We start from the raw sequence: 16,287 nt of genomic DNA, 5'->3' as shown, positions 1-16,287 counted from the left end.
AGCCGCCGCAATGACCAGAGAGGCTGCAGCCGCCACAATGACCAGAGAGGCTGCAGCCACCGCCATGACCAGAGACACTGCAGCCGCTGCCATGACCAGCAGCATGTGAAGACGCCAGTAAGCCACCAGCCACATGGCAAGGTATAGATGTATGGAAATGGATCAATTTAAGATAAAAGCACAGTTAGCAAGATAAGGACAGTTGGCAAGAGGCCTGCCACGGCCATACAGTTTGAAAGCAATATAAGTGTCTGTGTTTACTTGGTTGGGTCTGAGCGGCTGTGGGACTGGCGGGTGACAGAGATTTGTCCTGACAGTGGGCAAGGCGAAAAAACTCAAGCTACAAATGGCGCCCGAACGTGGGGCTAAAGAAAAAAAGGGCTAAAGAAAGAAAGGGCTAAAGAAAAAAAGGGCTAAAGAAAAAAAGGGACTAAAGAAAAAGGACAAATGAACAGGGATAAAGGCCGGTGTTATGAAAAAATAAATAAATAAATAAATACTAAAGACAAAGTCCCTCAACCAAGAGGCGCTCCAATAAAGTGTGATCTGAGAAGAATCCTCGCATGGTGGTAAAGAGGATTCAGAACTCAACACACGGAGCGGTGACGTCGGTAAGTTCTCCAGGAACGGTGACGTCGGTAAACGCCCCACAGTTCCTAATTCTCTCTCTCAAATGAGCGGCAGCCGCCGGTTTGAGTTACTGGCGGGTTCCTGGGGCTTGGAAGGGAGAGGAAAAGGAACATAGACAGTTATATAAAGAAATAGAAAGTTTAAAAAAATAAAGTCGTTAAAGAGAAAGTAAAAGTAATATAAAAAATAAGCCATGTAAAGATGGATATCACACAAAGAGTTTGGATTATATTGTCTTTGGGATTTTTAACTGCAGAAAAACATTTGATCGTAAAAGATGTTGAGTTAAACCAATATGTATATATTAAAGATACCTTGACTTTAAAATTTGGATATAAGGATGTGTTACTTTGGAAAGGAGACTCTGCTTTTGTCTCTACAGAAAGCCAGAGGCTATGGATTTGTTCCAGATTAAGATACATCAGGTTTGACCAGCCAAGACCACCTGAAAGGTCTCCGATGACACAATGGCCCAGATGATCCAGCATCCAGAGTCGTTTCGGGGCAACTGGCTCAGACGATACAGTCTCACGGACTACTCCATGATCCTAAAATTTTCTTTGCATCCCCATAAGATACAGCGCCCCCCTCCAGCAGGAAGTAGTTAAGAGAAGCTACGCCCAAATTCCCAAATATACCAAGCTGACTTTGGAGATGTGTAAAAGTTAAAACCTTCCTTTTAAAAAAAAAAAGAAAGGGGAAGTGCTGTGGGATGTTCTGTATGTCCTGTGGGAGCCCATTCTCAGGTTCCTTGTGGCGTTACCCAGCAGGTCCGTATAGAGGATGATTAGGACCATGGGCCTGAGTGCAGGTGTTTGAGATGGTCTGCACTTGGCTGTGCTGGGGGATGGTCTGTATGTCAAGTTGCTCTGGTTGGTTAATAAATAAAACCTGATCGGCCGTGGCTAGGCAGGAAAGATAGGCGGGACTAACAGAGTGGAGAAATAAAAGGACAGAAAGGCAGAAGGAGACGCTGCAGCCGCCGCAATGACCAGAGACGCTGCAGCCGCCGCAATGACCAGAGAGGCTGCAGCCGCTGCCATGACCAGAGACACTGCAGCCGCTGCCATGACCAGCAGCATGTGAAGACGCCAGTAAGCCACCAGCCACATGGCAAGGTATATCAAGCTACATGAGACTCTGTGTAAAAAAATAGTAATAAAAAATAAAGAATAAAATAAATAAAGTAGAGAGACAAACAGATGCGTGCAACATGCACACACGTACAAAATGGGCCCAGATCACCAAGGACATGCCAATCAAAATCAAATTCTACTCCAGCATACTCACTAAAATGGTTAAGAGAATAAAGAAGAAAGTATCGATGCTGGGAAACGTGAAGCAAGTGGAACCCTTAGTTTCTGTGCACAGAAAACTGTCAGGTGGTGAGCACCAACTAAACCGAGACATGGTGTGTGTCACATCCCCCCCCCCCCCCCCCGGCAAATACACACCCAACACAAACAGGGACACACAGAGTAATCTTAGGGGTCTCATTTGCGACAGCGCCAACCCAAGGACAACCTGGATGTCCACCAATGACGGCAGAAACTTGTGGTAGATTGAGGCAGCCAGAGCGAAGAAACCTGAGCTCCAAGAAACAGTTCAGATAAAGGTCAGAAACAGCACACAGGAGGCCCCAGAGGCAAAAGGGGACACACGGCAGGGTTCATTTTAAGAGCAGTTCAAAAACAAAGGCTTACCTGAGCACAGGGTGGAGCTAGGGAGAGCCGTATCTGGGGCTCTTGTGATGCGTTTCCTAAGTGCCAGCTTCACAGCTGTCTTCATTTTGTAAAAACCCATCACCTTTCTGTATGCCCCGTCCATGAATTTTATCGTTCACCAAAAGTTTACATTGTAACTTTAAAAAGAATTGGTGTGGTAGCTTTTTTGAAAAGATTTATTGTATTTTTAATGATGCGTGTGTGTGTGTGTGTGTGTGTGTGTGTGTGTGTGTGTGTGTGTGTGTGTGTGTGTGTAGGTGAGTACAGATGCTTGAGGAGACCAGAGAAGGGTTTTGGATCCACTGGAGCTGAAGTTCCAGGTGATTATGAGTCCTGGGAACCAAACTTGGGTCCTCTGAAAGAACAGCAAGTGCTCTCAAACCACTGCACCATTTCTGTGGCCCAACTTTGTGACTTTTTAAATGAGACTTCCCTCCATGAATAACATAATCTTAAAAGCATAGACATAGGCAAGGATGTATAGAGCTCACATTGTGTGAAGTATGGCTGCTGAACAACGACATCCGTTACACATCACGGCAAGCTCACTGGGTAAATGTGAGCATACCTTGTAGACGTGCACTTCAATTTCATTCCAGAAATCCGAAAGTGGGATTATTGATTTGATCGGGTTTCTTCATATCTGAGATAACACTTAAAAGAAGCCAAACCCTATATCTGAATATAGACCAAGCAATGAATAAATACCATCAACAGGGATGAAAAACACTCCCCAGAGGAAAACGGTCTCTGCCAGAGAAGCAATTTTCTAAGTTCATGTGATGGACATGTAGCAGGGGTATCTAAATTTCAAAATGCAAGCTATTAATAGGTTACAGGCCAACGCCCTTATAACTTGACTAGAACCATTAAAAACAAAAACAAAAACAATCTTGCAAGGCTGCAAAACTGTGTACTTAAGGGATCTCTAGAGCCTTCTGTGGCTAGGCATGTCTATTCCAGTGCAGACTTCTATAATCAGCAAGACACAAAGGGAAGCATTGGGCGGCCTCAACTGAATTTAAATGGGCACAGATGGTATGTTTGTAATACCCCCACAATATGCTAAGTGTTCTCCACAAAAACCAACCAGGACACAGCCCCTGCCTCCGGGGACTTAACATCTAAAAGTAGATGCGGCCCGCCTAATTCAAAGAAAGTAAACAAATACAAGGAAATAAAGCCGGGAGTGGTGAGGAGGCTGTGTCCACCTCCTGGCTCCCAGAAGAGCAGCATCCCCTTAGCATCAGCTGAGGGGACCGGCGAGCCAGCGCGGCCTTATTTACCCTAAGGTTTAATATGACGCTGCACAGTAAATACTTGTGGAGAACTGACTCGGAGCATACCGAGAAGGCTTTTGTGGGTTTTCTAGCTGTAACGGGCAGACGATCTGAATTTGCATATGAGATAATATACACCGGGATGAGTGTGTGCAGAGGCAGGCACACAGCCTGTGCACGGGGGTTGACTTATGGCCTCAAGTTTAATTGATTCAGTGCCAAGCCCGGGGAAGCGTTATTTCAAAACCCCTGGCTTCACCGGCAATTAATTAACAGGACAAACACATCTCTCCCTCAAAACCCCAAACCAGCCAGTGACTCTGACAGGACTGCATTGTCTTCTTTTCCTGCCTAGGTGTTGCCTCAAAAGGGGCAGATGAGCTACATTTGGTTTGTCTGTGAATAAACATGTTGTGGGTTTAGAGTCCAGGCTGATCTCCTCACCCAGCAGACTGGAGTGCTTTCAAAAGAGAGATGTCTGTCAGTCAACAGTATCTCCCCACACAGGACCTCTATGCATCTGAGTTAAAGGACATCTTGACTTTCTACCACATGGTTTCTTCCTTGGAAGATTTCAAAGTAAGATTTCAAAATGCTGACATTCAATTAATTAAGTGAGAGGAGGCGAGCTCACATCCACAAGCCGGGCCTGGCTGCTTCACACATCAGGTGTGTCCGTCAAAGGCTGCTTTCAGGGGGTCTCTGTGAGTGTAAGTATGTGTGGACTCAAGTCCACGTGGGAGCCATAGGTTAACCTCCTCAAGAATCCTTCCCCTTATTTTTCAGGGTTTTATTATTATTATTATTATTATTATTATTATTATTATTAACTATTAGTGTGCGTGCACACGTTTATCTGTGTGGTGTATGTGTATGTGTGAGCATGAGTCTGAGCACACCATTATGCACACGTCGAGGTTAAGAGGCCAACTCTTGGGAGCTGGTTCTCTTCGAGGAGGCAAGTCCCTATTGTGTCCGATGTGGTGGTTACACCAGGCTAGCAGACCTGGGGGCTCCAAGGTGATTCTGAACTCTCCCTCCCATCTTACCACAGGAGTTCGAGGAGTACAGATGTGTGCCACCACATCTGGCTTTTCCCCATGGGTTCCAGGGATCGAACCTAGGCTGTCAGACTTGTACAGCAAGTGCTTTTACCTGCTAAGCCATTTCAGAGGCCCTGTTATTTTTTGTTTGTTTGTTTGGTTGGTTTTTCGAGACAGGGTTTCTCCGTGTAACAGCCTTAGCTGACCAGGAACTCACTCTGTAGACCAGGCTGGCCTCGAACTCACAGAGATCCGCCTGCCTCTGCCTCTCCAGCGCTGGGATTAAAGGCGCGCGCCACCACCACTGCCGCCGGGCCCCGGCTGTTTTTATAAGACGGGGTCTCTCACAGGCCTGGAGCTTGCAATGTAGTTTAGATAAGCTGACCAGTGAGCCCAGTGAACCTGCTTGCCTCCCCAGCACGGGGATCCCAAGCACATTCAGGTTCTTAGATGGGTACTCAGGTCCCCATTATGCATAGCAGGCACGTCACCTGCTAAGTCTTTGTCCCAGCCCAAGGCGGCTTTCCCAAGAGATAATATAGACAAATGACAGGGGAAGCAGGGGAGCGAAGACAGCCATGACCCCCAGTGCCTCTGTCCCATCGACGTGCATCAGGAACCAGAGACCAATTCAGAATAAAATTTAAAGGTAAGAAGAATTGGGAGCATTTTTATCCAACACGTCATCTCAGCATCCGCTTTCCCAGACTTCTGAGCAAGGCACAATGGCTGCGTTCCCCAACTGCTACCTTGTGTCTAATTTCAAAGAGCCCTCTGATTTTATTTTAATTTTTTTAATTGAGTGTGTGTGTGTGTGTGTGTGTGTGTGTGTGTATGCTCATGTAAGTATGTGCATACACTGACATGTGTGAGTGCAGGCATGTGTGTACCATGGAGGACATGCGGAGGTCAGAGCATAACCCCAGGTTGGTCCTCACCTCCCACCTTGTTAGAAACAGGGTCTCTGTGTGCACCAAGCTAGCTGACTTGGGAGCTTCCCAGGAATCTCCTGTCTCCTAACCCATCTCAGCAGATGAGTGCTAGGATTATAGGATTTACATGGGTGCTGCCATATCTGGCTTTATGTGGCTTTTGGGAATTCGAACTCAGGGGTCCTCACACTTGGGTGGCAAGTGCTTTACCCACTGAGCCAGCTGCCCAGCCTCACTCAGTTACTTCCACGTACACATACGATTGCATATATATTTCCACTAGAGGAATTACATAAGTCAAATATACTTTACACAAATCCATGGTATATATGAATCTACTTTAGGAAGTCTTAAAGTCATTTGTGCCAGTGACCTAAACTCTAGCTTTGGGCATCTGACCTTCCCATTCTGACCACCCTACCCTCTCATTAATATGTACACCAAAGTATTCTGATTCTCCTCAGTCCTCATCCCTCCCCAAAAGGGGTCTAGAAGGCAACTTCATACAAACCAATGGAGGTCCACAGGGTAACAGTGTCTGATGTAGTCAGAGCAGAGACCTCACTAAAGCACCCAGGAGCACACTGGACAGCAAGCGGAGGAGCCTGAAGAGACTCCCAGCCAGACAATCTCTAAGATTTAACTTGAAGGACCAAGCAAGGGGATGGGGTAGGGGGGCAGGAATGAGTGGGTCAGAGAAGCTCCCGAGAGCCCATCAGCTTTCTCACCTCCTCACTTCAGGGTTCCCTGCCATCACCCTGGCCTGGACCCTCTGTTGAGAACACTTGAACAACTATTTGGGTTTTCCACCTCACACACTGGTGATACCAACATGTCCACAGGGCACCATGTCAGGCCTTTGCAGTATTTTCCCAATCACCATCAAGTAAGGTTTACAACTGGGATGATGGTATATGCCTGTGGTTCTCAGACCTCAGGACACTGAGAATCATGAGTTCAAAGCCAGCCTGGACTACATAGTAACTTTAAGGCAAACCTAGACTACATAGCTAGGCCCAGTCTTGAAAGAAAGAAAGAAAAAAGAGAAAGGAAGTGAGGGAGGAAGGAAGGAAGCAAGCAAGAAATGACAGATTTTGCCCTACTAAAGTGACTTTCAATTTTTCAAAATATTATCTTGCCTGTATTGTTCAACATGTCCTCCTCTTAGGAAGATTCTTAATCACGTCCCCTCTCAACCCATACACATATTCATATTCTCACCATCTCCTCTTTCTTTCCCTCCCTCTCTCCCCCTCTCCCCTTCCCATTCATTTTACCATCCTCACTTTTTCCCCCTTTGGTGTTTTTGAGACAAGGTTTCTTTGTGTAGCCTTCCTTGGCTGTTCTGGAACTCGCTTTGCAGACCAGGCGGGCCTCGAACTCACTGAGATAGATCCACACGTCTATGCCTCCCAAGCACTGGGATTAAAGGTGTGCGCCACCACTCCTGGCACCAACCTCACATCTTTCTTCAGGTCTTACCTTAAACATCATTTAACTAGAAGTTTTCTCTCACCCTCAGTGGGTCCCTACTCTATTCCCAGAATATCCTGCCCGTCTTTGTTGGGGACATTCATCAGAATAACACTCACACATCAGGAACGACATTGCACCCTTTGAGGGCAAGGATGCACAGCCAGCCCCAGACTAGGAGACACAGATGTTTCATGGCTTCGCCAGGCAGGCTCTGTATGGAGTATACGGTTCTCAGTATAGCCCTTCCGGGCCCTCCATTTAACCAAGATCCCATGCCCTACCCCACCAATGCTTCCCAAAGGCATGGTTATCTGCTCCAAATTAGTCATGAGGTTTCCAGTGTCTTCATTGTACAAATAGGGCTTTCCTGTGTCTTTCGAATCATTTCACGTTCCTCCAGATCTATGTCTCAGTCCATCTTTTCCACTCCTGATCTCCTCCAAACCAATTTACCCTCCCCACATTTGACTTCCTGCATGCATAAATACATTGTTCTTTCCTTGTGGCATTTCTCTATGCCTATCTATTTATAGTTACAGTTTTTGCCTTACCCTTATTACTGGTTATACCTACTTTCCTGTGGATCTCTTTATTCATTTAGTATACCTTGTATCAGAAGGTGTTCTAGAAATGCACAACTCAGGATCCCTAAAACTACAGATGAGGCAACTCTGTGAGACAGCTCTCTAAAAACCTGGAAGAAACAACCCTTAAAGGACAAAGAGACCTGTCAAAGAGATGGAAGCCAAAGAGAATTAGAAAAGCACATTACATTATTAGCCCATCCTAGAGACACATCTTATTTGCATCACAAATAAGTGATCTGTAAGCAGAGGACTTACAAACATTATAGTACCCATTCAGATGCCAATACCACAAAGTTCTTACATCTCACAGTCAATAGAATTTATATCTCTTACGGCTGCAGAGCACACAGCTCGGTTTTTGCCTTGGTGACAAGTTTAGATGTCTGCTGAACAAAACAGACTGCAAATGACATTGAAGTTTGCTTAAAATTATAAAGGGGGAGGCTCTGGATTATTGCTTACTGGGTAGAGCGCTCTTTTTGCAGGGGCTGGGGGGAGAATTAGAGATTGATATTAAGCCCGCACACGCACAAACACACATCTGTCTAATGGACACACACAGAGAGGACCATTGAAATGATCATATTCACTCATGAGTTTCTAGATGGTGAAAATAATGACTGGTTGTCTTAGCCAAGGTCACAAGCTAGAGCTAGAACAAAGGTTCAGACTGTCTGACCTCCATCCTAGCACTCATCTGTCCCCGGATCCACTCACTCCGGGACTGTGATACCTGGAGTGCATTGCTCTCCATGAGGCCCGTGCTGAAGTGAGGTTACGTGCTCGAGAAAAAACAACAGACAAGAGCAAGCGAATACAAGGGAATTCTCCTCTCTCGCAAGAGCTTTGTCTATCACAAAAGGTTTGAAATGACACTGCTTTGTAGGCTTGGAGGAGTCTGTGTTCAAAGCACTTCCAGAACCAAGAAAAACATGACAGGAGATGACTGAACACACCTTCACAAAACACATGGCAATATGCTACATATTACCTCCTCACACCCCTTTAGTATTATTTGCTTATTTTATAAGTTGATTTTGAAATGATTTTTATTTTATTATTTTGTGTGCATGCGTGTTTTGCCTGACTGCATGACAGCATGCCGTGAGCCTGTGGAGGCTAGAAGAGGGCATCAGATTCCCCGGAACTGGAGTCATAGACAGTTGTGAGCCATTATGTGGGTGTGGGAATCAAACCAGTGCCTCCAGGAAGAGCATCCAGGGCTCTTGACCACTAAGCCATCTCTCCAGCCCCCATACTGCCTTTTGAATGCTACATTATCAAAATTAACCGTTAAGTTCATAGAAACCAAGAAAGATGGTGTTTGGGGGGGAAAAACAGAAAATGAGAGAAAATCTATTTTTAAAATGTACATAAAACATGAACATACCTACCAATGTATTTGTTAGCAAATAGTGCTTTTCAGAGCTTGATTCATTTTTAAAAAAATGTATCGTTTTATTTTTATGCATGTCTCTCTGCGTGCATATGTACGTGTGTGTGTAGATGCCTGAAGAGAGGAGAAGAGGGCGCGAGACCCCTAGAGCTTGAGTGGCAGGCAGTTGTAAGGCTCATGAGAGGGTGTGGGTGCTGGGAACCAAACTCTGGTCCTCTGGAATAAGGACAAACATACTGAGCCATCTCTCTCTCCAGCCCCTAGAGTTCCCTTCTAATAACTGGCAAAGAATAGGCATTTAATAATTGTTTGTGTTTGAAAAAAAAAAATCTTAACATGGGCATGGAGTTGTACACCTATGATCCCAATGCTCAGGAGGCTGAGGCAGAAGGAACATGGGTTGGAGGCCAGCTATACAGATTCTGTCTCAAAATAACAATAATAAAGATAATCAAGGTGCTACTCTTGAATACTGTGGCTGGACACCACTAACTGTATACTCTGTTGCTACTTGAGGCAGACAACAATTTGTTGACACTTTGTATTAACTGGAAATGAGTCCAAGGGCAGAACATTTATCTCGAACATGGATGACTGGTGGGCACTTATTTATTTATTTTTTTAATGAAGAGGAGTTGGAATTTACTAAGCAAAGATTTTAACACAGATTTAAGCCCAGGTTGATAAGGGAGAGCACACCCAAGGGCAGGGCTTTTGGGGAGAGTTGCCCCTGGGTCACATTAATAAGCAATTTTCAAACCTTTCCTTTCAGGTATGTATATTAAGAAATAGATTGGACGTCATGACTTGGTACTCACACACACACGGTCCCCTGTACCACCCAACTAGCCACCCTAGGCCCACCGGGGCAAGAGGGTTATCTGAGCAAGTTTAATGTGAAGGATGAGGCCCAGCTCCCCCCTTTGAAGAAGATACTTGTTCTTATTGCTTATTCTTCTATTGTTGCTTATTGCTTCGGAATAAGCAACATGGTGTCTCTTAAGATAAGCAACATAGGCAGACCCAGAAGAGAGAGCAGTTGGCAAAATACCCAGGAAGAGGCGAGACAGTGGAACTCTGTGCTTCTAGACCACACATTGCTTCCTCTCTACCCCAAGGAGCACATGGGAGGCTCTTGTACTGTCCATGTAAAGCTTAGTTAGAAGCAAACTAAATGTACATGATCTCAGCTTCTCAGGGGTCACGTGGACCAACCCAGTCTAAAACACCGTTCGCAACATCACACATAGACGTTCTTTGATGGGTGGGCCTGAGAACCTCTCCAAAGCCCCAAAATACAAATCTGGGCATATCGTGCAACCCAGTGTCACTCCAAGACTTTAATGGGTGAGAGAAGGGGCAAGTCACTTAATACCTGTTTTCAGTGAAATATCATTTCTTCCAGTATTTAAAAGGCGGGCGGGGTCAGGACCAACACATTGGTAGGCAACTGTTAACTCGCTTATATCGTTTCTGATTAGCAACATTGAACGAAAGCACAGGCCCAAACGTGTCTGCGTGTGTTCCAGGGAGCTGAAGGGGCAGGGATGCTCCTGGCTTCCTGGAGGCAATCCACCTCCCTTGGTTTTCATGTGTCTGGCTAAACAGGCGTCAACAGTCTCATCTAGGTCTACGCTATTTATTTCCTCGGGACTTTTCGGCTACAATAAACTAGTCTCATCTTCTTGCACCTTTGTTATGTTAAAGAAGGAAGGGTCCAGACCGGGGCAAAAGCTGAGTTTCACTACAGAGGCTTCGGGGCAGGAAAATCCCCACTGTGGCGTCCTTGAGAATTGAGGCAAACTGTTCATCCACAAATGATAAGAGCTACCCGGCTTCTCATGTTTTCTTTTAGGCTATGGCCCTCCTTCTGTCATCCTGCATGTAATCTTACAATGTGAATCGTTTACTATGCAAAGCCAGGACAGGCACTGAAACAACTGGACCACTTTACAGTGATGTCATGAAAATTCCACAGGGAAATGATACCAACAGAAGATTTAAAGAACTACAAGCAAGTGTTTTTCTGAACCCTTTTGGAGGCGTCAACGCTTCTGGTGGCATGGGGGAGAAGAAGGAAGCCGTTATTTTCCAGTGTTTAGTGATGAGGGTCGTCTCTGAGGAGAAGGGTGACTGAGCATCCCTCACAGCTGAGCTGTGGTGGTGATTAAGTAGGCAGAGCCCTAATTACATGGGTGAGCATCATATCGCTAAGCGCTGCTCTCTATAAACTCACCTGACTCTGTATCTTTCCTCCTCTGTGTTTGTTTTTGGGATTGGGTCTCATATAGCCCAGGGTGGCTTCCAACCCAGTACTGTGAGGATGACCCTTGAACTGATCCTACCCATCTCTAACTCTTAAGTGCTAGGATCACAGGCGTGAGCCACCACGCCAAGAATATATGCGTGCCAGGTTAGCACTTTTCCAATGAGCTAAAGTCCCAGACCCCTGACTCCGTGTCTCCTAGTTTAGAAAAACAACAGAAAGATCCACATGATAGAAGAAGCCTGCCACTGCGGAGAGGACTGTCTGGCTTGGAATCCTAGCCATTTCCATAGGCCAGATATGCGATCCTGTGTACCCCGGTGAACATCTCTGCGCCTCAGTTTCATCATCTGCAGAGTGGGAATTAGATTGTTTCTAGCTCCAGGGCCTCAAGAACGACGCGGGCAACTCATGCAGGTTAAGCTCTTGGCATGGAGTTAGGCAGAGCGACCTCCACACACGGTGGTGGTTGTCATCCTTGGGGACATCATGTGTATAAGAAAACAGAAGTTGGTAAGCCACGGAGCCAGGAACAAAAGCTACATCCTCTTTCCCTGGATGGTGACCCAGACACAGAGGTTCAAGTTGCTGAAGATACCGTCCGTGTTTGCTAGACTAGCACAAACACTGTGACTTAGAATCGCACAAATCGAAGTCCAAGCAGCTCAAAACATTTACAAAACTACATTTTAATTTTATGTTCATGCACACAATTTAGATTAATTATTAAAACACCCAGCGTTCAATCTTTGGAACCAAATGCAACTTATTTATTCTTGTGGTGCTGGCCATTGAACCCAGGGCTCTGAAATCAGTAGGTGTGTGTTTTAGCACTGCGCCATACTCCCAGCCCCAAATGTTTCATTTTGGGACAGAACGCTGAAAGGATAATTATCTGTGCTGCGATATTTATGAAAGAAAAGCCTTTTGTTTCACTCTCCAGAATACAGACAAAAAAAGGCCGAGGTCTAGCACATACCATCCGGTGTGATTATTACCTAAATTTCCTTGTGGGAAATGAGCACAAAGGGAAAGAGACAAAGATGTTGATGACGCTGCATGGGGGTTCCTTTCTCCCCTGGGTTTCCAAGTGCTCAGTATTATAGCAGAACACTGATCGTTGAAACAGCGATTTTTCAAAGCAAAGTGTACTGAAGACTAAAAAACAGTATTCACAGAACAAGCACCTAGAAAACAACTAACAATAGACACCCAACCGAAAGCTGCTCTCTTTTTTTTCAGATCTGCTTTGGGCTTCTTGCCTCAGATTTTGTTCAAACTTTATTCCTTCAGTGATTTAGGTGACTGTAATAACATCTTTCTCTCCGTCTAAAAATAGGCCACGGGTGTGTAAATTTATGAGCTGAAATGCAAAACTGGCGCAGAGTGTCTAAATTGGAGCATTAAATCATTTAGTCTACTCTGGCACAGAGATATATTTGAAGCGCTGATGTCCACATGCTTTGTATAAAAGACACAATTTTAATCCAACATCTTTGTTCTTTTCACAGGTGGAGAAATGGGAAGCTGTGAATATTGTTCTCCAACGTGCCAAATCACTTCTGAAGAGATTAACCCTGGGTAAAAGCCATCTCAACTCCAGCCTCAGGTTCCCTCTTTAGATCAAGAGAACGGACTAGGACATCAGGGCTTTTGACCTTTCGGTGATGACCCCCAACGCAATGTCGAGATTCAGCATCTTCAGGGAGGAGTGGGGTCTGCAGTGACTGCTCCCTGCCCTAAGGGACTGTCTCCCTGTCTGTACTCTTGGCTACACCACTGCAAACCTGGGTTTCTGAGATCCAAGACCTGATACATTTGGTAAAGAAACAGTGCAACCCAATGGCCTGAAGTTATCCGGCTAACTTAAAATATACTCAAAAAAGAAGGCCAGGGACTAGAGAGATGGCTCAGCAGTTAAGAGGACCCAAGTTCAATTCCCAGCACCCACATCAGACATCTGACAACCGTGCCTGTGGCTCTAGGATCACGGGACCAGATGTTCTCTTCTGGCCTCTGTGGGCACCCATACACATGTGGCATGTACTCACAAACACACATATAAAAATAAATCTTTTTTTTTTTTTTTAAAGCTCGGAGGTTAGCATTGAACTCCCTTTGTTGGAATAAACAAGATTCAAATAAAAATCTGAACACTGAGGATATCAGGGAGCTTTGTAGCTGATCATCAGGCAGCCTGCTCAGCCTGGACTTGGTTCTCAGCAAGATGGTGAGGAAGGAGGAGGCTGGTAGAATCAGTTGGTTTTGAAGGGTTGGCTGACAAGTATGACTGATACAATGTGTGGCAGTCAATGCCCGATGACAGGAAGGGAAGCCAAAGTCTGGTACGGAAACATAGTGTCATGTGACCTCCAATGTCTTCTCCAAAATATCAGTGTGTCATAGGTCTGACATCAGTCGTACTTAACTGTTATCTTTGTAATGGACAACTGTGTTCATACTCTGTTCAACAACATCTACTAAAAAAAGAAAAAAGAAAAGAACAACAACAACAACAAAAAGATGTGCGCATTTGCCATAAGTCAAACACATGGGCTTGGCATTGACAGACAAGACTTGTCAAGCCTGTACTTACAATAATGTATAATGTTTTGTTTTTCTGAATGGATATTCTATAGATAAATGCTGTGGCATCTAAGAGCTACTGTGTGTGTGTGTGTGTGAAGCCACATGGAAATGCCTCACCATCGTGAAAGGAAGCGAAGTTTGAAAACTTCCCTGGGAAAAAAATGTGTGTTGTCTGATCCAAACTGGAGCCAACATTACAGTAAGTGTTCAGAAGTCCGCATGGTGGTGATCACGACTGCACCTTCAAAATTAGGTCTGTTTGTTTATATGGTTACAAATAAAACGCAACCGTGTTATCTTGAAAAGAGACAACGTCATTACTTAATAAATGCTGATTTTACAGTTTAGAGTGAGCTGACCTTCAATGGTACAAAGAATAGCAACGATGTACACAGCTAATGTTTGTGTCAAAAAAAAAAAAAAAAAAACCAACCCAGATTTGGCTGGGTGTAAAAGTTGCTGTCCTCTGTACCGAAAGATGCCTGTCTAATACCGCTCCACACTCAAAACATTTGTAGTGAAGTGTAGCTGGAGAGGTTGATAAAATGTTTGGGGAGCCATCCATTTCTTGTGAAATCAATTACCAAACACATTATCCAGTTTTGGCGCAGTTGCTTCCAAAGCGTTCCCAAAGACTATGTTCCCGGCAAGGACTATCACTGTAAATGTTAAGACTTTCTCTATCATCAAATCAAGAAAAAAAAAAATGTTAAGACTTGAGTAAGGGGAGGACAAGCCAACAGGAGAAATGGGTGCGGTAAAGAATACAAAGAGAGAGCTGGGATGGATCGTGTGTGTGTGTGTGTGTGTGTGTGTGTGTGTGTTGACTGACCATTTGTATTTCTTCCTCATTCTCCACTCGTGCGTCAAAGCATCCAAACGATTTAATTTGTGGTCCTTACTGTTGTGTCTTCAACTCTACATGTGAGTTTATCATGAGGGTGTTTAAAAAAAAAAAAAAAAAAAAAAAAAAAAAGCAACCTGCTTGGCTTGCCTCTCCATGAATCACAGCCAGGAGGTCATCTTGCTGTGTATCAGCAACTATGTTCTCAGTACAGCTATGTGACCTGAAGTGGCAGCTGCATGCAGAGCCACCAAAATAGCAAGGGCAAGAGCTTTCTGCTGGCTCCTCCGTCCCAGTCTCGCTTTCCCAGCTCTTTCCTCCCACTGAGCACCAGCCAACTGCAGAGCCGAGAAAGACCCAGCCCCACGCTCTGAGAATAAAGGCCGTAGGCCCACCACACCTTCCCTGTCCTCCCGGGGAGCCCGGGGTGCGAACATAAGAAGGAGGGCTCCGGGGACACCGTGAGGACGCACAGCGTGATAGGGGACGCAGGCCGCCCATTGCGGGGCAATCACCGGCCCAGCGGGGATGCACACACCCCGGGACAATCTGGCCACCCCACCGGCACCCACACCCAGGGCTCTGGGCTCAGTCGGGAGAGGGCACGGCGGGATCGGGGCGCCCCGGATTCCAGGCACCTGGACCTTGCGGGTGCACGCCTCACCTGTGCGGGGCCGATCGGCACCCCGGCCTCCCCAATGCCCACGCCCCTCCCACGCCGTGCGCCCGGGACTCCTAGGGACCCCTCGGGGACGCCCAGGTCGGCCCTGGCCGCCACTCACTTTCTGGATCCGCTTCAGCGCCATGGGGCAGGCGGCGGGGGCTGCGGCGGGTCCGCGTGTCCCGGGCTGCCGCCTCGCGGGGCTGCTCCGTGTGCGCCCGGGCGCGGTGCGCGAGTGTGCGGGCGGCGGCGCCGGGCTCTTTTGTTTCCGCCTTCGCTGCTGGGAAGGAGCCTGCGCCCTCCCCGCCGCGCCCCGCCCGCCTGGCACACTGGGAAGTGTAGTTCCAGGCTTGGCCTCCTCGGCCGCCCGCGCGGACGTCGTCCGGTCACTCGTGGGTGACAGCTGAGGCCAGGCTGCTGCTCCCTGCAGCCCTCTGCAGAGCAAGGTGCCGAATCTGCAAAACCCGTACGGCAGGTGAGCTGTAGCTCTTAGGAGCTGCTGCGGTCCACGGGTCGCTCCTCCTCGCACAGACCCTGCAGCAGATCTTAACTTCCTTTGCAGATATTTCTGTCTCTTCTCCGCTGGCCCCTAGAGGCAAGAGGAATCTTCCTCGATTGCACTCCACCTTCTTTCTTGAGACAGGGTCTCACAATGAACACCGGGCTTCCCTTTTTTGTCTTCACCTCACAGCAATAGGATTGCTGCGACTTCCCACACACCCAACCCTTACATGGTCTCTGGCATCCGAACTCAGGTTCTCAGGCTTGTGCAGCCAACAATTTACCCACGGAGCTGTCCTCCAGACCTTTCTCAATGCTCTGATCTTGCTTGCCCTTTGAACCATGACTTCTGGGCTTG

General features: G+C 46.5%; 1 protein-coding gene across 1 annotated transcript in view; it reads right to left on the bottom strand.

The window, feature by feature from the left end:
- The window catches only part of Ube2d1 (ubiquitin conjugating enzyme E2 D1), a 32,608-nt gene extending 16,886 nt beyond the window's left edge, over nucleotides 1-15,722 (bottom strand). The window contains exon 1 of the mRNA XM_006979053.3: nucleotides 15,550-15,722. Within this exon, the coding sequence (XP_006979115.1) occupies nucleotides 15,550-15,573 (24 nt within the window). The 5' untranslated portion in view covers nucleotides 15,574-15,722. The remainder of the gene's footprint in view (nucleotides 1-15,549) is intronic.
- Nucleotides 15,723-16,287: the final 565 nt, after the last annotated feature.

Source organism: Peromyscus maniculatus, chromosome 21 (genome assembly GCF_049852395.1).
Source record: "Peromyscus maniculatus bairdii isolate BWxNUB_F1_BW_parent chromosome 21, HU_Pman_BW_mat_3.1, whole genome shotgun sequence".
Lineage (NCBI taxonomy): Eukaryota > Metazoa > Chordata > Mammalia > Rodentia > Cricetidae > Peromyscus > Peromyscus maniculatus.
This window is presented reverse-complemented; position numbering and strand designations above follow the sequence as displayed.